Raw genomic sequence first — 24,916 nt, 5'->3', positions numbered from 1 at the left:
TAAACGTGAGGAAAGAAATCATGATACGACCATCAGGCAAGATACGGGTCACTACTCTCGATGATGCCGCCCCTTCACCATTTCAAATTGAACTTCGTATAAGAAATGCAAGAACATCTGCAGCAATGGGCCCAGATCAAATACCAATAAAGGTGCTCCAAAAGAATCCAAAGGAGTAGAGTTTGTTTTTAGCCCCCCTCTTTTCCCATAGCTTCGCCACTGGCGAAATCCCCAAAACTTGGAAACGAAGTATAATTATCCCTATCCATAAGAAGGGCTCCCGACTGTCCCCCGGCAACTACCGACAGATCGCACTGCTCGATGCGACAGAAAAGATCTTCGCAGCCAGTGTATTGGACCATCTCAAAGAGTGGGCCTTCTCAACTGGATCAATCCCATTTAACCAAGCTGGGTTTTGCAAAAAACATTCTGTAACTGATAATATCGCGATGTCACAAACAATAATTGATGAATATGTGGTCTCGAAATCACAGGTCGTCTACTCTGTCTTTGTCGATTTTTCAACAGCATTCAACAGAGTTGACAGACCAACACTTTGGTGTATGCTAAAACAATTGGGAATCCCGGACAATTTATTACATATAATTGTGTCACTCCACTCTGAAACTTGGTGCCAAGTATTATTGGGGAGAGAGAGGGGCCTCACATCCCCAATTAAAACATCAAATGGCCTAAGACAAGGGTGTATTTTAGCTCCTCTATTATTTTCCCTCTACCTTAGTGATCTCCCAGATTGTTTTATGCAGATAATTAATTTCCCTCCGAAAATATCACTACATAAAATACATACTTTGATGTATGCAGATGATGTGATTATCCTCGATCTTACCCCGTTCGATCTTCAAAGGAACTTGCATGCACTTGCGTTATACGCAGAACAAACTTTTTTAGTCCCTGACATAAAGACAAAAATAGTTCCTTTTCGAGGAAGACAAAGATACGTAAATTACAACTGGACCTTAGGAGGACAACCGTTAGAAATAGTGAATGAATACATGTACTTAGGTCGTATTTTTTTCAAACCTTAAAAAATCATTCCCATCTCCACCACCTGGCCTACAAAGCTGATGTTCATGCCGGGGCGCTCCAAAGATTATACTCTGCTACCGGGCATAGGCATTTTTCAACCCTTTTACAGGTTTTTAGTATCAAGATTCCACCTGTTCTTTCATACGCTCTTGAGCATATTCCTATAAATCAATGGTATCCAATACAACTCAAAGAAAGCCAGAGGACTCAGTGCTATTATTCGATGGGCGTATAACATCTCACATGCTGAAAAAGGTTCTCTAAGAGCTCTACTAAAACTGGAAATCTTTGATGAAGGATCCTCAAAATACGTCTTTTATCGAAACTTAGTGTTTGCACTGAAGTTGTCAGAATGTACAGTTGATCTGCTGAAAACCTGGACTCCGGCACATTTTAAACTCTTTTTAAAACACTTGACTCCAAGGATAAGCTACGATCTTCATTTCCATCACTGTACAAAATTGCAATGTTATAAGGTATACGCTGAGTCAATTGAATTCAAACAAAGGCAACAATATCTTAATTTCACTTTGAAACACGGCGCCCGGAGATGCATCATTTTACTTCGGTTTGGGATCCTCCCTCTCAAATCCTTTACTTGTAAATGGACAAATAACAATAATGTCAGTAGCTTATGTGACCTCTGTAAAGGAGGAGTTCAAGATCTGATGCATATTTTGTTTGTTTGTCCTAATTCCCCAGTAGTTGTTGTAAGAAAGCGATTTTTCAAATAAATTCAAACAAAGTGTAATTCTACAAGTGTACAGAAATTGATTTCCATTCTTAAATAACCTCCCCATGAATATGTATCTTATAATCTATTTAAATTTTTAAAAACTTTTTAAAACTTGTATTAGGATAAGCGTTCACAATTTTACTAATTATAAATGTAATTTTATCGTTCGATCATCCTATTTGTTGTTATCAGTAGAGAACTAAATCAAATAAATAAATACATTTGAAAAAACCGAGCAGGAAATTAATTTTAAATATTTTTCTAGCCCTTTCCAAAGTAGAGGTGGAAAATAACGATTTTATTCCCTCATGGCCTATTGCAAGAAGTCATGGAAAGGCTTTTGATACATTATATAGTACCAGCAATAGGAGAGATCTCTGTGGCCCCCACAGGTGAACTTTCCTGCCAGCAATAGAACGCTTTTTGCATTGAACCAGGGTAATACCCAATAATAAACACTAAACCAGCCCAAAAAATGATGTGATACTCCTGCTACTGCCAGCAAATTATTGAGCTGAGTACCTCATTTCACAGAATTGAAGGGTATTAAGAGTCAGTGGGCTGGTAACAAGCTCCCATTTCAGAGAATACAGAGATCTAGAAAGCTGTAGATTGCCGAGGACACAATCTGATAACCATGGGCACGCTGAACTTAATTGTATGTTTTTGTTACGCTTATATTGTCTGAAATTTTCCCCTGATACATGTAGGCAGGTCAAATCTACTGAGAGTAGCCGGGGGAAGCAGATGTTGAATTTGGCTGTATGAATGCCAATTCAGCATGCATTCTTCATTTTCAGAGAAAAGCACAGAAAGGAGGCGTTGACTGCACCTGGTAAGCTCCATTTTCTTCAGTATTGGTATTTACATAGTGCAGCAAATATTACAGCCTTTTTGATCCACTTGCAATGCAAATCTTAGACTACCTTCCTGCTATTTTGGAGAAGAATTGATTCACATGGGGCTACCTGGAAGAACGCCTTGTGAAAGACCTGAAAAAATGTTATGAGAGCAACAGCTTTAATTTACTGTTGATGCAGAGGTACCAGACATGGCTACTGATGCAGATGCCAATTAGACAGGACTGACAGCTGCTGACCCCATTGATACATAGCTGGCATGGACAGCATGCCTACCTATGGCAGAGTTCCAGACTATAGATTCATACTTGCGAAAGTATGACCACACAGAATATTGTGCACAATATGAGGCAGAGTGAGCCACCAAAGGACAAAGAACAAAATCTGAAAGAACCGGGTGGCTTTAGAGAGTTATATCTTATCCATTTAATTTGTAAATACATGGTATGTCTGGCCTAAGGGAACGTTTCCAGTTTCATTTTACCTTAGTGGTAATTTGGTAACTAATACCTCTTGAAAGAGGTTTGATTGCCAAGTTTGAAAGAACAGAAAGCATCAACCCGTAAGGAACCTAAAGACTGATATCCTAAAGATAGCTAACCTAAGGATGGAGGATTGAAAGAGGCCACCTTTAAACCTTTAGACCCATCCTGTTGAATGGTCCTGCACTGACATTTTTCTAAAGAATAAACGTATTTTCTTTTTAGGAAAGACAAAACACGAATGACTGTAGTGGGGTGAAAATTGCAGAAGAAGCGATATAACCAAAGTAGAATTAATTATGATGTTACTTTTTTAATATTGTAAAAGTCAAACTGGATAACATTATTTCAAAATAAAAGCATTCATCTTAAGTTTGTTTTATTTTAGAATACTTACAAAATAAAACGGGAATTATTTATTTATAATTGCTAACACACATATCAACTCAATGATAAATTACAATGTAAAGAGTTATGCACATATTTTGAAATAATGTATTAAACTTGTTTTGGGTGAATTAATTGGTACTGGTAGCAGTGGTCTAAACACTTTCTTCTTAAAACTTGCTAGTGTCATTAGTTTCTATTGACAAGGAGAAGACTTCTGATCATGTTGACATGATACAGACTAGCTTGGAGAGGGGTTTCATGCCATGTGGTATGTATGTATCAGAGTTTGAGAACCAATATTATACCTATTTTTACCAACCAAATGAAATGAGGTGCATGAAACATCAATCATGCTAAATGTAAGATGACAATACGGTTAAGGTTGAGGGAAAAGATGGCTTCTGTGAGCAACACCCAGAAGTAGCGCACTGCGTAGCTCTCTGCAATTCTATGTTTGAAGAGCCATTCAGAAACGTACAGAAACCATGCTTCTCTGAAGCAGTTAATGCTCTTACCTGTGTATCAATGACTAAAGGATGACAGTCTGCCATCTCTGATCAAACAGTTGAGGGGTCGGAGGCACTTACAGCAGTGTTGAAGGGAAGACATGGAGAAGTGGAGAATGCTGCAAACACTCTAGTGGGGAGCCCTTGGTTGTGGTGCAGCGATGGGGCAGGTATGGCTGGCTACTGATAGCTTCGAGAAGAGGGGTGCTCTGCAGCTCTGACTGAATTAGCCGGAGCCCTCCTGGTTAGACCACTTTGTGACAGGAAGCGTGTTGCCCAGAAAGAGGCGCCAAATGGTCCTCCTGACACAGGCAATAGCTGAGATGGGCAGACATGGAAGTCACCAATGCAGTTTCACTCCAAGGAAAGGTATAGAAGCAACAGGAGACCCGGTAGCTGGTCTCCTTTGTCGCAGGGCTAAAGGAGGGAGAAAGTTTGCTGTTCAGAAGGAGACACAGGTCGGTCCTCCTTATCTGGAGAACAAAGCCCAGGTGAAGCAGTTGAACCTTTCAGAGCAAAGTAAAATGTAAAGGGCATGTGTGAGGGAGGTAGGTGATGTGGAGCCAACAGAGTGAGTCATTGAATAATGCAGAAGTGGAAGTTACTGTTGCAGTTTCACACCAAGTGAAGCTGGTGAAGTACAATGTATGGATGCTGACTAAAAAAAACGGTTGGTGTTCCTGTTTAGATACTGTCTCATCTGCCCAGAAGAGTATAAGGGATTTAATGTTCTAGACAGGTAGTGTTTCTTGGGACTTAAATTCAATAGCAGGCAGTTTTATGCCTTTTACAGCTCACTATTTTTCTGCGATTCCTTAGGGGACTGAGTTTTATAAGAATGAACATAAGCTGGAAATTAGTAGAAATAAAACAAGCATTGGCATAGCCAATTGGTCTCACTTTTGGGACCTTATAAGTATTTAGGTATGCAGCACAATATCCTTGGTGCAACAACATAAACTGTTGCATGGCTAAACACTTAGAAGGTCCCAAAGGCAAGACCTAGTGGCTATGCCAATGCTTGTTTGTTTTTAGTTACCAATTAGATCTATAAATAAAAAGAAAAAGATTGCCTGCATCATGGTGTGCATGCCTACGAAATGACGCTAGTGGCCACGTCATAGGCTTTTTTTGTAATTCTTCTTTAGCCATTCTGCACAGTTTCATAGATGCTGCATAGCATGGCTAAAAACCATTGGCAAGTCTAATAGGTCCCAAATGCGAAACCAGGTGCTCAAGTGAAGTAGTGTAGGGTGGTGTAGTGGTCAAGCAATGTAATTTTGCATAATGAAACAACACAACCGTGATGAATCCTGGAACTGAAGGCAAAAGATCCCATAACAAACGTACTCTGTTTCGTAGACCGGCTGCCTATGGAATACAGGGTGGCCTTCAACATGTCCTGCACGACCCGTCCTGCTCACTGTCCTTGGGTCCCTAAACAGATGACCAAATTTGTCCATCAGTCTATAAACTAACCTTCAACTTGAGAATAGCAACTGAAAACTATCATGCTAGCAATTTCGAAAGCAAAGATGCACTCAAACTCATGTGAACACGAAGAGCCGAAGCTTAAAACCGAGCCCTGCTCTTTGACAACAGCTCCTGCATGAACTGAAGAATATCCTATCCCACCAGGCCTTCCCACCTAATCTACTAAAGGAACACTGCAATCTACCGGGACGGCATCCAATGTAAAGTAGCAGCACTCAAAGGATACGGAGGATTACTACTTCACCCTCTGCGGCCTTCAGAGAGGCAGATCCAAAGGCCCCCTTTAGGACTGCTGGTGAAAGACCACCAGCCTCGACCTCTTATCCTCCCTCCTTACTTGCTTAGCACTTTCCCACTCCCTACCCCATCAGTTTTTATTTAGGTTATTATTCTCTTCATAGTACTTTACAGGGAAACAGACTGATGACAACCCAGCCCCAAGGCAGAACAAATGTTATACATAGTAAAAGAAAATCCATCCACAAGTGTGCTTTTAGGACTATATCAACTACAAAGGCCATTAGGTCAGCAGCGCATATACATCACAGACAGGTATATTCCGCTCTGACACAATAGGTTTCTGATTCGTCCCGGTTTACCCTGGCCCTCTCTGTCGGATTAGTATACGATATCTAGGACAGCAGCTCTTTTCCAATTCCCAGTATCCTAATGGCAGAAAACAAGCATCTCCATTCAAGCGAGTAGGATGACTTTTTTGTTTACAAAAGCACTGCTCATATCTGGACTCAATTCTTTCTCAGAAGCAAATAAGCATTTATAATGCAATAGGTCTCGCATTTGCGAGAATTAGAGCTACTGGCATTGTCATTTTTTTTTACTTATGAGTTTTGGAGGGGAGTGGGTGTGTGTGGTGTGGAGTGGAATTATGTGGAATATTGTGCAATGGAATTTTGTGGGTAGAATCTATGTGGTATTTAGTGAACAGTAATGATGTAGAGTGGGACTGTGTGTTATGGAGAGTAATTATGTCGTAGGGTATTATGTGTTGTGGAGTAGTTATGCAGTGGAGTTTAATTTGGGGTGTGCTGTTTAATTTTGAGGGGTGTTTTGGAAGTATGTGGTGTGATTTGTATGTATGTTGTGTGTTATGCATTGTGTTGTTGATTTGTATTATGTGATCTTTTTGTTGAATTATGTGATGTGTAATTGAACAGTGTTGAGTTGATTAAGCACAGCCCCAGACATTTCACTTAATAAAAGCAGGGGAACAGTGGTGATGAAATAAAGGCTTCTAAATGGGGAATAACAGATTCAGTGCAAGGACACTGATTTTCAGTTCATCTGTGGCCTACTGTAGTATACAAGGAGTACTTAAAAATGTAGAATAACACCTGATGAGCATACAGTCACACATATGGTTAAAGTACTACTTTAAAAGTGGTGAATTTCTCTTTTTGAGTGGTGTGTCTTAGCCATCAGTTGCTTTAGTTTGTTTTAGCCCACTGAAGGCTGGAGGGAGTAGAATAAAGAAACACCTTTTTAATTGGAATAGTGGGTAACATGGAGCCACATATTATGTTCACAAGCAGATACGATGGATACGTGTTATAATGAACGATGTATAAAATGATTTACTATAATTATGAACAAGTAATTATGAAGAACTCAAAATGAAGACAATGTATTTGGCTTATTATAGTGACAATTTGGAAGAAGCCGTTATGCAGGATATTAAAATGAAGGAAATATGTGACTTCAACCCTGTTTCTACCTTTAGAACCAAGTCTTGCCCTTACCCAAACCCTTTCCAACCCGTAAACACATCCATAATCTCTAGTCCCTACTATTCAGCGCCCCAACCTTGATGCTAGCTTTAATTATAACCCTAATGATTACCCTTACCCAAGCCCCAGTGTTGATCCTTAACTTTAACAAGTAATAAATATTCACAACCATACTGCAAAACAGTCATAAGTAACCCAATCTCAAAGCCAAAAAAACTCTATATTTTAATACATCCCTAATATAACTGTAATCCCATTCTTTAACCAAACACTAATCTATATACTAATCCTACAGAGCTGAAATCATTAGCCAAGAAAATACATGATTTCAGCATTGAAAGGATTTTCTTCAATGTGCCTCAGAATAGAAGTTCTTTTGCTCACTTTAATACATTCATTTTCTTCATAACGGGTTCCTTCATAATGGTTTCTTCATTTACACATAATGCAAATAAAACACCACCATGTACCACTGGCCCTTAAAAGGAATCATGCAGATCAATACTGGGGAACGTATGTAGATTTAGTTTCGGCGTTTGTAGCTCTATTAACTGCACATGCTGTCTAGGTGTTCAGATTGTTTATGTAGCTAGACATCTAGAATCAAGAAATGGAGGACAAAACACAGGTAATGAGAATTTAGTGAGGATGCGACCAAGGCTCAAGTACTTATAACAGGCAAATTGGATGCAGTGCCTCAATATCTGCATTTTATTTTCTAGAATGGGGAGACATGGTGAGCCGTTATGTCCAGGTATAGATGATGTCAGAACTTGAAACAGTGATAATGGACCACTGAGGATGCATAATAGAAAATGCAGCTCCTGTGCAAATGTCACATGGTCCATCTTGCCATGCAGGTGTCTTAATTTTTACAAATTCTTTGAATTGTTTTGTACAAACAAGTACTGCCTTCAGAACCTTACAGATCATGCAGAGGGAATTCCATATTCAACCGTGTACATGGAACACTTCCGGGCCTCAAATGTCATTTTGTTCACCAAGTGATGGACCCCACACCATGTTGCTTAGCAGCCTCAACGTTTGCAGGAACCTTATTTTTTTTAATATTTTTTTTTATAAATCTTTTTATTAACAATTCAAATAAGGAACCTTATTTTTAGGCCGGACTTGGCGCACTGTTATCTGTAGGACCTACTGTTTACAATATACAGTTGGCTTTGTTAGAGTTGGAGATGGCTTTGGGTTAGCATTGTAGTAGTCCTCTTCATCACTGGCTTGTTTAGGTCAGACCCCTTCAGCCACTGCTTTGAGGCAGTGTCAATCACACTGTGGCTCAGGCCAGAGCAATATACTCTCTCACCACATGCTATTGGTTGTTTGGTTTATTATCCCACTTCTTACAATATGCTTTCACTGCAATGCATCTCGAAACTAGTTTATATCTGAAACGTACACTCAATCTTCACAGTGTGTGTCACAATATGTTGTTTTTCTCATACATGCATAACATACAAAAGCTATCCTGTTTTGTTTTTGTCTGCTAGACACATTGGTTCAGTTTAACAAATGAATTCCTAGGGATGCAAGGGAGGTTCTTCTAGTGATTTCCATTGGAGGAACAAGCCTTTGAGGTCCTTAGCAACCACAGTGAGCACACCCTGCGACTACTGCCACTGAAAATGTTCACTCACCACGCCTGACTTTTACTGCCTTTAATCCAATAATAGCCTGCTAGGGAGCTGACCTTCTAGGTATGTGGGGTTTAGTGGGGAGGAGCAGCATTCCTGTCCCAGCACGGTCTCCCTGCCTGAATCACAGACCTCGTGTAGCACTTATACAGATTAGTGATCAAGCAGGACCTGTGGATAGCCCTGATCTCTTGTCACAGTTAGCTCTCTCTCTGCCTAGCACAGGGCAACAGCATGCGGTGGATCCCGGAGTGCAGCTGGGGAGACAGACTGAGACATGATGTGAAAAAGAGAGGTGAATAGGATGATGTAGCGTCCTCCCTGCCTGGGTACCGGCCAATACCTACACCACACACGGAGCTTAGCATTACACGTCTTTATTAATCTGCTCGTAACCGCGAATTCAACATACTAAACCTGCATTCACTTCACTAAGCTCTAACACTTACATCACAGTTCTATGGAGTCCGTCAGGAGCCAAAAGGGTTTCGTCATTCCTAACTCACACAACACCACATTTCCTCCTCTGTTGAATAAATAATTTCAATTTTTAACAAAAATATATATAATCATAGCTGATGAGTCTTCATGGCACTCTGATCACACATCCTGATTGTGTCTTTAGAAACTGGGGAAAGGCAATGAAGTGTCTGTGACCTGCATTAGAAATGTAGGAACAACAGCAGTCTGGGGTCTTCAATTGTCGGTTCAGACCCAGTCTCTTCATTGACATCAGTGTCTGAAAAGCAATTAGCTGCATGTTGGGAATACCGGGAATCGTGCATAATGGACTTCCCAGGGCATTGGGCGGTCATCATGTGACCTTTGCTGCTCACATCATGAACTGGCTCTGCATCAAAGGGAGCATCAGATTTTTGTTTTCGAGACTGACGTACAAGCACTCAATCTCTTCTAGTAAAAATAACTTCTATTGCATGTTGGTGCCTGTCTGCATAGGTCTTCATTTTCCTTTTAAGATCCAAGTCTTTTATGTGGGTTTCTTCCTCAGTACTTGATCTTGTGTTGTCCATTGAGGTAACTTGGTCATCATTGCTCTTCCGAACATCAAGGTTGCTGGGCTTTCAGCTGTGGTCGATTGAGGGGTTGAACGGTAAGCTCTAAGAGTAGCATTCAAGAAAGTTCTAAGGTTAAGCTTTTCCAATGCAGCATGCTGAACAGTTTTATTTAGAGTACCCATGAAATGTTCGATAAGGCCATTGGCCTGCGGCCAATGTGGTGTGCTCTTCTGATGCTTCACATTAAGATGACTGAGAAAATCTCTAAATTCTCAAAAACTGTTGAAAGGTGGGCCATTGTCAGATTATAAAATCGCAGTAACTGTGCTGAAGCTGAGTAAACAGGCACTTGACACCGTACCACTGCGCAAGGGTATCTACGTTGGCACTATGCAGCAAATTGGGCACCAGCGCCTGGAAAGGTCAGGAACGCGTCGTATAATGTTAAATGTGGCACATTACTGCCCTTTCCCTTTCATGCTGCCCAGCCAGGTGGCTTGCCGCGTTACACTGCTTGAAAGCTTGATAAATGTCACCTGGATTGCTTCTGGAGCTCCCAGGATTAGCACTGGCAGCCATGCTGCTGGATCAAGAAACCGTTTACTTTTTGGAGATCCAGTCAAAATATGTAGATCAAAATGGTTATTGTCTGAGCTGCAACAAAGCATAGCAGTAAAGGGTCCTAACATGTTCTGTGTATTTCATTTAGTTAGCCACATGTATTTATATTGTTTTAGCCGTTGATATGATAACAGTTTACATTTAGGTCAATAACTCTAGTCACGGTGCCCAGATAAGCACTGGTGCAGTGCTCTTAAAATAGGCTCAACTAGAAGCAGGCCTCGTTTCAAGAAGTCGATCATTCATTGATTTCTTCAGTAATCTATATTTCACCTTGCTGGTCTTAAAATTTCTCAAATTGTGAACGTTTTAACGTATACATGTAAATACATTTCCATGCAATCGTTTTAACGGAAAAGCTTAATTTGTAAAATCACAGAAAGTTTGATTATGCACTGTTTATAGATACGTATGTTAACCAATACTCAAGGCCGTACAGTAAAATAAGAAGCATTCCCTCAGAATGAGGTAAAATAGAAACAGAAACAGGTTTTCCAATTATGCACTATAATACAGAAATAGAAAGTATGCTGCAGCTTGACTTTAAATTTACAAGACCAGGCTGCACAGGTAGGGGAGTAGGGAAAGACAGTGCCAGTGTTTTACTGCTGAGCCATACATTGCACTCATTGCAGCACGGGTGTCTGTCCATATCGGGAGTACTAGGTGTAATACTGTCTTTTTAAACGGGGCCAAGTAAATCATTTACACAGTCTTCAAGATATGTTTGAAAAGATGCATTCATTAGAGGTAGTTTTGAAATTAAATTTCCCAGTATTTCAGGGCTTGCCATATAACCTTGGAGCAATATTCCTCAGCAGCAGTAAATCATACATGGACCTATGCCGCTACCCAGCGCATCCATCGGCAGAACAGTGGAGGCCGATTCTTTTCCCACCTGGCGGCTAAGACCTGGAACACCCTCCCCCACACCTCAGAGCAGCTCCGGCGCTCTAACAGTTCAGGAAGAACCTCAAGACCTGTATGTTCAACCAATAGGAACGGGCAGCAGAATCCCGCAGCAGGACCCCACAGCGTCTCAAGACCCTCACGGGTGAAGCAGCTGCGCTATACAAATCCTGATTGATTGATTGATTGATTGATAGATAAAGAACCATGGAATGCTACCAACATGCTGATTTTAGGAGTGGATCAAATGTCTTTTTGTGTCCTATATGACCAGTGGAGGCTGGTCATCACTGATATTCTGAACCTAATGTGTCCCTTCAGAAAGACGCTGCTAGTTCCTCCAGAGATAGAAGAGGCAGGGAGTGGGGGGGTTCCTAAGTGTTTGATGGTAAATCTCTCAAGTGGGGATTCCTGAAAGACTCTGATATGTAACCAACCCGTTGTTACGGGTGGGAAGGGAGAGAGACCCTTTTCTTTATATAGCCCTCACTCACTCTAACAGTGAGATGCTTCATCATCAGGCTCACCCCAATTCCTAGATGTCGGGGTGGGCTCAAACATCTTCCAGGGAGCACTTATGATAAGGTGTATGGGGGCGTATCGCTAAAGATAAAATTCCTCACCCACTCCTAAAGTAACCTTTATTAGTGGAGTGGGAGGGATAGATTAAAAACACTATAATCGGGTATCAGGATGTGATGGTCCTATGACCCTAGAATAGGCACCAACATGTTTCAGCCCTCCTTAATGGCCTAAATAAGTCCTGGGCTTTCGTCAGGGTGGGATGTAAAGAGGTGACTTCCCCCAGAGATGTGAGTGCATTTACGCATTTTGCATAGGGCACATCTATGTGTAAAAGTAGGAACAAGCCTAATACTTGCCGCCGGTTTCAGATGAGGAATTACCCCATGTAATCAGGGCTACGATTCTCCAGGGAGCACAGGAGGGAGGCCTTGTAGTCACACATTGATCAACGGTCCAACTCTGCCGTAACCTACTGGTAACGGGTTGGTTACATATCAGAGTCTCTCAGGAATCCCCACTTGAGAGATTTACCATCAAACACTTAGGAAACCCTGACCCCCCACCCCCCTGCCTCTACTATCTCTGGAGGAACGAGCAGCGTTTTTCCGAAGGGACACATTAGGTTCAGAGTACATGAATTAGGGAGAACGTGTCCCTTCTAACCTCGCGGTTGAGGATCTCTCTACCCTTCCGGGACCCATCTGGTCCCACTATTTTGTGTGATACATCACTGATATTCATCTGTTCTTTTCCGGAGTCTCATCCGTGCAGCAGTGCATCTTATGGTATCCTCAATGTACCCTGTTAGACCACTTGCATTGCAGACTTCTAATGCAAAACAATACAATTACCTTTGAGCGTGCTTATAAGTCTAGACGGATTACAATGTATGCTAATGTAGTCTTCCGTACTTATACATAAAGACTAAAAGGATGTTTAAGCCAGTCACTTTTATGCATGAAAATGCAAGAGAAAGCACAACTGAAAATGGAATGCAAGGTGCAAGAGAAATAAATGGAACATCTCCCACGAACATCTCCTTTGGACGAACTGTTCACACTTTCTGTACAACAGACGTAAATCTAAACAGAGGGTCTATCGGCAAACAGATATGTGCCCCTCTGAATATTATACTCCAGTGGGTAACAATGGAAGTTGCTTTGTTTGTGTTGTAAAGTGTTCCTGTTTTCAGAATATAAACCCTAGGCAGTGTGAAGTGACTGAGAGGGTAAATAGTCAAGGGAAACCTATGTGGAATGGGGGTATTGCACACCTGTGGGGAAATCTCTCATTTTATTATTTTAAAGTATTATGAAATTATATCTGACTAACGCACTAAACAAAAGACAACAAAATGAAACCACATATTAACATACAGCCTGCACCATAGGAAATATTGTAAATCATACAGCGCCTACTCAAGCAATAGAGCCCTTTGTGAATCATATCAGTATCCTCGGGGCCAGAGCCTGATCCACAATATGTAAGCAGAATCTATGCCTTTAATGGGCACTAGCTATTTAAAAAAACCATGACGCTTTCGGTTTTGCATTTGAATCCATCTACTAAGGTCTTTTGTGACTTGCTGGCCACCATCCCTTCATTCTTAGTAGATCACAGGAGTTTGTAAATTGTGAACTGCCTAATTAATATTCATTAGGCAGGTCGTTTTGCAACCCTTTGTGAATGCACAATTGCCAATGCAACCTATTAGTACATCACTGGTTTGTGAATGGGAACTATGCACTTGGCCCCACATTTCAATTTTTTGACTGTTCTACTTGTAAGGGCAAACTAAAGCAGTGTGAATGTATTGATTGGTTTTAGGCTTTGTGGTTTTATTTGCTCCTATACATCCAATCTAAAAATGTACCTATTCAGGTTTGTTTGAGATTATGAGCCAGGATATTTGAGCATGCTGACAGGTGATTATCAAATATGGGATCCTATTTGCATCGAGTAGAACTCTAACTGCCTAAATCCTCACTCACAAAAACCGCTGCAATGGGATTACATTGCACTCTGTAGTGACCAAAAGGTGACAGTTGGTACTTAATAAAATTATTGAAGAAATAACTCAACTATTAGAATTGGGGACTCAAGTTCCATTCGAGAAATCTATTAATGTATTTTTTATAAAGCCAATGTTCAAATCAGTCAGCAATATGGAATAAAAACCTAAGCATTCTAATAGAACTAATCACAGGCACTAACAGAAAAAAGTAGCTTCAGGCCTAACCAATCTGCTCAGTGTCACAACCTCTTTCCAGCCAAACAAGGACCTACTCCTTCCTTGGTTTCATCACACCTGTTCCTCACTTCTTTGAAAATCATTTTTTATTTTCTTTTTGTGGCTCTGATGGCTACCAGGTTTAAACAGTCTACAAGTTCACACTTAACGTGTGATTCGCTATTGCTCCTTATAAGGAAAGAGATGTTAAATTATGAGGTCCTTTCAGCCCCTACTGGGTTACAATCAACCCAGTCACTGGTACTGGATGTGAGTCATATCCTTCAACTGCAAATGCAAATCTAGAAAATACTTTTTTCATTCTAGCTGCTACAAGTGCATATTCTGCATACAGCACACAATGGACTGGATCACTGTTTAAATTAGGTACATCTGGGATAACGGAAATCAAAGTTGGAGTTGGGTAATTGAAGAAATCATTGAAAACACTTCAAGCTAAGTGACCTTTTGCCTAATTTAGTAACTGCAAAACATGGAGTACAGTCATCTGCGTTAACAAATAAACCTGTATTAAAATATTTGCATAAAACATAAAAATAGTGTTTACAAGATCATAGAAGATTTGAACCTTGCCATAGCAAAGCTTATCTACATTGTCAAATGCCACTCTAAATCTAATCTTCTAATATAGCCATATTTCATTACTATAAGTGTTAATATTATAATATTAGTCCACGCTCCTTAGAGCCAACTGACCATCCTAAGCCAGCCTGGTTATTCACGTTTGCCCTCTTCGTCTCTGGTTCAACAATAAATCTATTACTCAAAGCTTCCTGAAGAATTTATCACCATTGCAGAACCTTAGTCAGTCAATATGTTCTTTCTGCAATGTTAGCAATGAACTTCTCTGTTGCAATCCCTTAAATTACAAGATGTTAATGCTCTTGCAAATATTGAAACTACTAATACGTCTTTCTGGATTAAGAAATTGACAATTTACAAAAGTTCTAACAATTCAGACAAAAATTGTAATATTGGACATGGATAGGATATGATTATGAACATTGACATTTTTTACAATGTATACATTTTACTTTACAGTTACTATTCCACAGATTTTGAAATATGTGTAAAAAGATGAGGTATTACCTATGGATGTCTCGCTTATCCAGTTTAGGTCATTTGAGGATTTTGGTTGCGCAGTTGCCTGTGTTGTCCTATTGGGCACTGTAGAGAGAAGAGCAGAAAAAGTCCAGTCATTTACACACGTATTAAAATTTGGTGAGGAAAATTTAGAGGATTACCATTTAGAAATTAAAAACTTGCACCTTTTCATGAATTTTCAAGGGACACGCGTTTAATATAACTAACAGCCAGCCATGCAAGGGTGATAGAATTCACTCACAGCAGCACCAGAATATACAGTTCAGGTTCAAAGTCGGGACTGAAATATTTGTACATAATTGTCTGCTCTAATATATCCCTCTTTTTTCACTTTTCTGTGCCTTTATTAAACAGAGATAACCTCGTATTGATCGTTTGACCCAGAGTTTAATTTGAGTCGAGAGTTGCAAGTGTACCATGACTTCTTATTCATCACCACGGTTTGACCCGGAGCAAGAAGGGAGACAACGGGAGAAGGCACAGAAAGGAAGAAAGAGCAAGAGAGCAATAGAGTGACAACGTAAGAAGGCCGGGATCAAAAAGAGCCTGCACTAGTGAGTTAAAGAGACCAAAAGTGTAGGGTGTACGAAGATAGAGGTGTGAGGTTAATAGTCACTCCTAGTATTTCGCAGCACTTGAGACAGGTATTATACATGTAGATGTGTTTTTAATTAAGCACTGGTCAGATCCTTCTCCAAAAGGTGCAGTGTGGCCCCACTGCTGGGCCGCATCCCTTTTTCCAATAGCAACAAACAACTCCAGACTTGCGAAAGTAATCCTGAGCAAATGGGAGAATCATATTTTTGTATCTTGCTTTGTGAGTGAGATCCTTTGTTGTGAAGTCTTTCAAGGTTGGTCATATAGATTAGATGCCGTTTGGTACTTGTTATGCATATTTAATTGTATATGTGACAAAGACAACTCCAGACACCCTTCTGCGTCTTCGGACTCCGAGCGACAGATTTACTAAGATGTTGCGCCGTGCTTACGTCACAAAAGTGATGCAAATCGGCACAAATTCTTTTTGCCAAATTTACTTTCCAGCGCTAAACGTATTTAGAGCTGGAAATAATGTGAAAGAGCTGCTTTACATTACATAGCGCCAAGGGGGCATACCATGGGTGGTGCATGGGCATTACCATGCAACCACCCAAGGTTTATGATGCTAACCCCAATTTACTAAATAAAGTATACAGGGTTTAGCATCATAAAATAGCGCATCCTTCAAGCAGGTGCTATGAAGGAGAAATGCTTTTCTTCTCCTTTATTTTCCGACTTTGCATGTGTGCTGCACTGTACAGCACGCATACACAGTGGAAACATGTTTAAAATTAGTCTAAGCATAATATTTTGTACTAAAAGGCTACCCTTCCAGTACAAAACCTATGCGTGACTCATGGAGACACCCTTGCATATAGCGCAAAGGTGTCTCTGTGGCGCATGGCAGCTGATTTCAGCACTGGCGCTCGGGAGAGGGGAGGAGAGTGTCATATTTTAGTAAATTTGGCACTATCTTGCTCTCTCCTTCTCATGGCTGCTGCCAGAGAAATTGGTAAATCTGGCCCTGGGAGTGAATTGCAGCTTGAGTACTAAGGCAAAGGGAGCTCAAAGATCCGGGCCTGAAGTCTAGGATCAGTTCAGGGTTCTACTTAAAATCTGAATGTTGTAATATAAATATTGGTGTCTATACATTGTAAGACACTGCATTCTATCACATTTGTGTGCTCCTCTGTGCCAATTTGAGACAAGCAGTAGTTAGTCAAGACGTCCAATTCAGAAGTGAAATAAATTACAGCCACTTAGATGCATATATTCTTTACAGACAGCTACATAGACATAATGCAGACATTCATAGTGACTTACATTTTCATGTTTCAGTAAACAGTTGAAAATCAATATCAAAATGTCAGTTTTAGAATATTGCACATTTCATAAAGCGAAATTCTTTGAAACATATTGTTATAAACTCTCAAAAGTGTGACAGTAGAAAGCAAAGCGGTTGCATCAAGTGCCAAGTTTTAAGAAACTGCAAATTGAGGATTAGTATACACATGCAAATATGACCTGGGGCAATATTAGAAAGTCATAGGTTGTACTCAATAAAAAAGATAATTAGATATTTTAATTGTATGGATGTTCAGGATCTGCTTCTTAAATACATTAATTTTCAAAACAGCAAATTGTACAAATGTACATATGTGCAGCAGGCCATAGACACACAGCAAGCAGACAAAACAAGGTAACAAGTTAAATATAAATAAATCCACGGAATGAATGCAAATCACCGTAATTACCAGGCCTGGTTCTTGGTCTAACAGATGTTTTGGGTCTAGAAGAACTGGAGTGGACTTTTTTGGGGGCTGCAAAAAAAGAATCTGCAGTTTAGTCGGGGAGGGTCATTCTGGTGTTGGAGCACAGAAAGACCAGGGAGCTGCCAGCAAGAAAGCAAGGATGACTTGATCAAGCATGGGAACGCTAGGAGCCATCACAAGGAAGACATCAAGGCATCTAAACAGGAAGTGGAAATTGATTGATTTTAATCATGAAGTATAGTGTACTTCTCAGGGATGGGACACATGCTATTTATCAAAGAGAGGAAACACAATGATCGCCTTCAAAAGCGAGGGAAAAGTCCAGAAAGGATGTGCTTAATGTTATTCTCTACAACAGAAGCATGATGTGATACAAGAGAAGATGAAAAGTGTATAGCATTGCCCATGTAGCAGGTCTAAAAGCTGGTGGGAGGCATAATGGCAAAAGAGAATGGCAAATGACGCAGGCAGAGACGCTTTCTATGGACATCCAGCAAGATCATCATTATTACCACGTGTTGTTTCCAGTTTCTGACGTGGGACTGATAATTTAGGCTCAATGGAATCTATATATTGTTCTTTGGAAGCTGTAAAGACAAATTGTTAATGAGAACTCAAGAACAAAAGACTAACTACGAAATGAAAGTTAGAAATATTGTCATAAAAATGTACACCTTGACATCAGTGGAGAAAAGAAGTGAACATATATGCAATTAGAACTCCATATATCTAACCCCGTTTCTGGGGACACAACAAAGAAAGAGGGGAACCTCGGTTTAAATCTTGGCTTAGACCAATTCTTCTGAATTTAACACAGTATGTAGTCTGACCAATTTATTAGAACACAACTCTACAAGAATCTATGACCGTGTTAAACTAAGCAATTAGAGGAGGGAACATGGTCATTGGTCCTTGCCTGACTCAATTATTGTCTCTGCAAAACATTCATCCAAGCACTGTAACTAGTAGCCAGTGCTGAATGAGGATGTCAGCGTGGTCTTAAACCTGAAACCACATGAACAAATTAACTATATCCTGAAAGCTCTCTGCTGGCTCCCAGAGGGATCCTGACTTAAATTGAAAGTCCCCTCTGCTAAAGATAAAGAAAAGTAGAACAGTAGGAAACATGCAGCAACTTGTGCCCTATTTTTTCAGGAAACCCCACTAGGCCATAATAGAGACCATATGTTAATAGATATTGAATCAGCAAAGAGGACAGATCCCTTGGAGTACAAGACCTAGGCTCTGGAATACTCATTTCCACCCAATGAGCACCACCAATTTACATACACCATAGGAAGCACCTAGAAACTGATCTATTCAAGTACACCTTTCACCTAGAACTGACATTTGGAGATACAGTGTTTGTCTATAAGTACAAACGTCTCCTGGCCTCTCATACTGGCCTAACTTAACTGCTGTTGCAAGGTTTCTGTCTAAACACAACTGTGCCTGAGATCACAGAACGTCAATATGCAGGGACAGAGTCACCATACCACATCAGTACCTATGAACCTCGACTGACAATAGCTCATAGTGCTCTACCTGCCCTACTAGCCTTCCCAGAGTGACAGGTAAGTTAGCAACCCAGAACACAACACTCTAATCCCCTCAGGAAATCATGGAAACAGATAATCACCTTTTGTTTTCTCACTCATGCATGTCAATAATAAACAAAACAAAGACACAAGAACATTTAAACATATTTATTGAAACTATTATAAAACAACTGCTCTGCAACTAGAAAACATATACATGCCAGCAAAGTGAGTAGCATCACGAGTAAACTATATACAATGAGAAGACCTACTATGTTTAAAAACATATCTACCTCAGCCTATCCTCACTACGTGGGCAAAATTATATATCATAGATCTCTGGGATTAGAGCCGAAACACATAGCTGGTATTATTGTGAGGTAATCTGAATCTCAAGTTGTGCAAGGCTGGCACGTTCATGTCAGGACCTATCCTCTGCATGAATGCCCCTCTCTGTTTTCAAATGGCACGTCTTAGTGTATATGATACGAGGTGTCATTTTTGAAAACAGAAGATGTGACTTTATGTTGTGTCTAAATGCCAAGCTACATTGTCAACCGAGGACTGAAAGACAGGGCACAGTGTTGTTTGACCTTGTACGAGATGTTCGGACAGAGTCCCAGGGAGAAGAACCAATAACAAAAACATGTACAATGTTTTGCTAAAATAATGTCGGGGCACAAAAATAAACGTGCTGAGTGTAACGTATGCAAAGCAAAGCTGCCTACAACTTGCAGTAAGGCTATAATAAGGGAGAACTAAGTGGGCCCTAAAGGGAACGCACGACACTGCCTATGACTGATAATGTAAAGCCATTAGCCCAAACTACTAATTTACTCCTCACTATCTGCACTGCACACTACGTTCATCTCATCGATATAATCACAATTCACCTTGTATCCAAATCTGCACACATAATATACTTATCCCTTTTTCATAATTGTACTAACTATGTAAAGGCACCATATGTTTGCATAGATATATTCAAAATCACATTTCGCTCTACACAAAGCAAACCACTTCGAACACTTCGCAGGATGACATGTTCGCATTAGTGAAAACAAACTGCAAATAAATTGATATGTATAGAAGATGACAGACTGTTGATTTGTTATTATCAAAGTCTCAATGAACTGGTAAAGCTATTTGTGGAATCTTATAACGGTGCATGGGACCTCCATGCTCTGTCAGACAATACATTTATAATTACAATTCTACACACAACTGCAATGAGAAGGCAATAAAGATTCCAACTCAAGTTATTTAAATATTAATGTTACTGTTTAAATGAGTGAGGATAATTAGGTGTTGGTGGGTAGCACCATGTTTCGGAAACCAAATTTATCAATTGAATCAAAAACGTATATTGTAGCCTGAATATTCTGATTTCTTTGTTCAGTGCATATTAGGCAAGAAGAAATATCATTTCTACAAAGAAAAGGCAAAGACTTTCAGCTCTGTCTTCAGAACCCATTCTGCTTTGCCATCTATTTCCATTCTATAAACAACATTGCAATGAACCGGTCCCCATCTTTACCCAATTAATAACAATATGAGAATTGAAAGACAAGTTTAATAAGAGTTCCACACAGTGCCTCTTTCTAAACACAAGTTTCACCAACTGAACATGGTTATCTAAAAGAAAGCATGCTTTATATGTGATTCCTTCCCAACCTTCGTAAAACAACATTGACAAACAACCTCAAAATCCTAAATTTTGAATCTTGGCTCATATGGTGCAGGACTGAACATCCCTGGTGCTGTAACCGTGTCCCAAAGTGTTTCTTATTTTTCATTCTGACCAGTCCTGTATATTTATCTGTGCACAGGTCTCCGACAGGTACTCAAGATCGTTTTTACGTTACTCTCCAGCATAGAGCTAGACTCTGCTGGATGGTAGGTGTACGTCCAAAGTTGTACTCTCTTGATCAAGGGGATCACTATACATATATGAAAAGCCATAAAATGACTAACTGTTGTGGCAGATGCTCTTGCTGTAGGATGTTGGCCTTGTTACTGCAGCCAGTGGGGCAACGGCCTAATGGCTCTTGTGTTAATGTATAGTCTGTCATGACTGAGCCTCTTAAGTCCCAGCGAGTGATAAAGGTGTGTTTATATGATTAGTATTTGGATAAATGAGGAGTAAGGAACGCCAATTTACAGTCCCTTTTATGTATGTTTACTGCAAGGCTGCAGAGTGCTTCATATCGTTTAATGCTGGTCAGAGTTGATTGCAATGGTTTCGGGATCAACCGAAAATCTTGAGTGATGAACTAGTTTGAGTTCAACTGCCACTGTTTCAAAATGTGAAATTGTCCTTTGGGCCAATTCAGAGTCCACCTCTGTACTTTGAAGAGCCCTCTACACCTGTTCAAAGAAAGTCTTACACCAGAGGTAGGATACCTTGGCTCCTTCCCTTGAAAAGGGAACCTTTTGATCAAGGGAGAGAGATCCAAGATGACACTACGCATGTTTTCTGGCAGAATATCATGTATAGAAATATTGTCTGGCATAAATCCCATGTCCTAAATATTGCTTACACTAATATCGTCCCATTAGGTGTAGATTTTCTATTATTAACTCCATTGGAGATATATTTTGGTAGATGAAATTTAGCACACAATATTTATATCAGGTGAAAATCTGACAACAATATTCTGGCATGCCACTCTCAGAGCATTCTTAAAGAAGGCAATTTCCTTACTTGTCCATGCATATGACATTTTAGTACAGAGCTTTGCAAACACTACAAATGTAAATGTAGGTCTTATAATTTGATATTCTTCATATAACAAAATCACTCGGATTTGGCTTAGGTTGACTGTCAAGTTAGAGGTTGAATAGCTTAGGAGTTTTGTGTGCTATTTAAACATTAACTTTACCCATAAATATGTGGTTATCAAAAGATGTCACACCAAATTTGCATATGATTGAAAGAACTGTTAAGGTTCTCAAAACAACCAAGGTTTTCCACTTTTCTGATAGGGGCACAGTACAGACATATTTTTGCTTGAATCACTCTGTTTTTATAGGAGGTCAATATGAAATAAATTTAAGTTGGCCCAAAACACAGCAACTCAATTATCAACTTCAAGGAGGGATTTTAGGAGACCTCGGAAACTCTTTGGTTGGTGAAACAGCATTGGCAACAGGTTGAGAAAAATCTCCTAAATGATAACTATATCACAGAGGCAAGTTCCTATTTGGGGACGACATGCAGTCTTGCCTAAGGTAAGTTTCAGATGAACATGCCGTACTCAAATTGCAACACACCTGAAGGAGATCCACTGGGTCTCCATACACAAACATGCACAATTCAAAGTCCTTATCCACACTTTCAAGGCACTACATATAAAACTGACCCAGCATACCTCAACAATTGCATCTGCTTTCACAAACCTTCCAAACAGCTCTGCTCATCTGGATTTCTACTTACACACATCCCACAAATAGGGAAAACCAGATCCGATGGTCAAGCCTTTTTCCACATCACTTCTAATGCGTCACACGACCTGCTGCTACATATAAGCGCCACTCCCTCACTTCTTGGATTCCACAAGAGTCATAGGACCTGGCTTTTTGAGTAGCCCCTTTAGGCGCTAGGCTCTGAATTTGGCTAGACACCTGCTCAGCTCCAAGATACCCTCCAGGGTGACAGTGCACTCTACAAATCTCCAGAGCATTACATAACATAACACAACATAAAACATAACATTACTTAACAAGACGGTATGCACTTCCATTAAAACTCATTCCGTTTGATGACCATGAGTTCACCTGCTCAAAATGATTACCAACACTACTTCAACAGTAAATGTCTACTATTTACATGCACACATCTAATATCTCTGGACAATCAGCCTCCCCAGAGCTAGCACCTGTTTTCATCAAATTCAACTAATTTTCGTTTCAAAAGTAATCACCATCTTTCAAGCTTAAACCCACTTGTCATCATTCATCCAAATCTATTGATCCACAGGGATGATTATGCATGCCAACATATACATAGAATCATAATTATTTATTCCAAGGGTTCTGACTATCCAACAACTGCAAAGTCCCAGAAATATAGTATACCACAAATTTGTAGTTAAAATTCCTGACAACAGAAGCTCTTTGCCGTCCAAAATGACACAGAATCTTCTCTTCAATACCAATGCAAAAACACCATTTAGCAAGCCATGACAAAATCCCATCCTCACCCGCAACTCTTTGCATCCATTGTAAGTGAATATAGGGCTAAAAGTTTGTGGGGATGATGGGGAACTCTTCTACATCCTGAATCATTTGTAATTGTTGGCATACAGTGGTCAATTAAAGTATGACGTGTTTTTGGACTTGCATCATTGATGACATGTAATAGTCACATATTGATATTATTCTATACAAGGTGCCATGTTTAATTTGTATATACACTGTCCTTTGTAAAAACATACAATGACCTAGAAAAGAACAAAAAAAGAAATAAGTTAATGAAATATTACCAGCTTTTGCATGCGAAATTTCAGTTGTTTGAGAGGTGGGTTTAGAAGAAGACTTTTGTGTTTCATTTGGAACTGAAAAAGAAACGTTAATACTTTTTATATCTGTTTTCGTAAATTTGCAGCAATAGCGTTGTGTGAAGCAAGCAAAGGAATTGTTATGTGCAGCACACTAACATGTTGGTGGAAAATTGGATTCTTCTTAGAAGATGGATAGAAACATGTTAGATCTAATGAGACGAAAATGTAAAAAAAGGAACAAGCTTAAGGAGGAAGGGCCAACAAGATGCACTGCAAAGTGAATGATGTTTTGTATGGTTCGACATAGGTTGAATCACCCCTAAAAAAGAAGAGCAAAGCACTGCAAGGCTGTAAAGAGGAGTGGATGCAAAATGGCAGCTTGAAGCACGCGGGAAGACAGCACATCAGCAGCAAGCACAAAGAAAGCAACTGGATGCACAAGCAAGAGCATTAAAAAATATTTTTGGAACTGGTGAGAGATCTTCGTTACCCAAACTCATTTTAGGATCTTCAAAGATGTGGAGCCTGATAAGGTTTATTGGCATCCGATGGGTCGATTTTGGTACTGTGGGGAATAAAAATAACTTTGAGGTAGCTGAGAGAATCAAAGTAGGCAGGCAAGAATGAGGTAATAAAAGTGTGTCGATGTCACATGAAAGAGTAAAATGTATGTGGACACCAGCAGGCCATTTTGATTGATGTATCACTTTACTACGCTGTAAGGTTTGATATAGAAAATAGGGTAGCAAATATGTAACCAATGATTTGATAAAAATGTACCACATTTTAAGCCTGTGAAATTGTTGACAAACTTTACCTTATGTGCCAATGACATGAGTCTTTAAAAATATTGAACACTGACCATCCCAGGGGATTCCTATGCTTGTGCATGTCATAGCTTTGGGTTTTTTTCATCTTGACTATTGATAACTTAATAAATGAAAGAATGAGATATATACTGTTGCTAAATTACAGTCCCTTGTAAGCGTGTTTTATGAACATAAACAGTCTAAATTATCCTAAATTGTAGGGTGGGAAACCCCATTGTTTCTGAGGTCCCTGCACATGGGAGAGGCTATTCAAGTGCTTATGACAATACAATGGAGGAGGGAGCCCTGGTTCCATATCTGGTGGATGAGGAGAAGGCCTTGGAAGAGGAAGCGCTAGTTGTGGAAATGAGGCATCTTGTGACAAAGACTAGGTACAGGAATTATCCGAATCCA

At 39.9% G+C, this 24,916-nt stretch overlaps 1 protein-coding gene across 1 annotated transcript in view; it reads right to left on the bottom strand.

Moving 5' to 3' along the window:
• Positions 1-24,916, bottom strand: part of ABI3BP (ABI family member 3 binding protein) — a 1,978,933-nt gene that overhangs the window by 386,396 nt on the left and 1,567,621 nt on the right. The window contains exons 96-100 of the mRNA XM_085622401.1: positions 24,184-24,258; positions 23,676-23,747; positions 18,166-18,240; positions 17,636-17,701; positions 15,327-15,404 (exon numbers count right to left, since the gene is read on the bottom strand). Coding sequence (XP_085478527.1) covers positions 15,327-15,404; positions 17,636-17,701; positions 18,166-18,240; positions 23,676-23,747; positions 24,184-24,258 — 366 coding nt within the window. The remainder of the gene's footprint in view (positions 1-15,326; positions 15,405-17,635; positions 17,702-18,165; positions 18,241-23,675; positions 23,748-24,183; positions 24,259-24,916) is intronic.

Source organism: Triturus cristatus, chromosome 8, assembly GCF_964204655.1.
Source record: "Triturus cristatus chromosome 8, aTriCri1.1, whole genome shotgun sequence".
Taxonomy (NCBI): Eukaryota; Metazoa; Chordata; class Amphibia; order Caudata; family Salamandridae; genus Triturus; species Triturus cristatus.
This window is presented reverse-complemented; position numbering and strand designations above follow the sequence as displayed.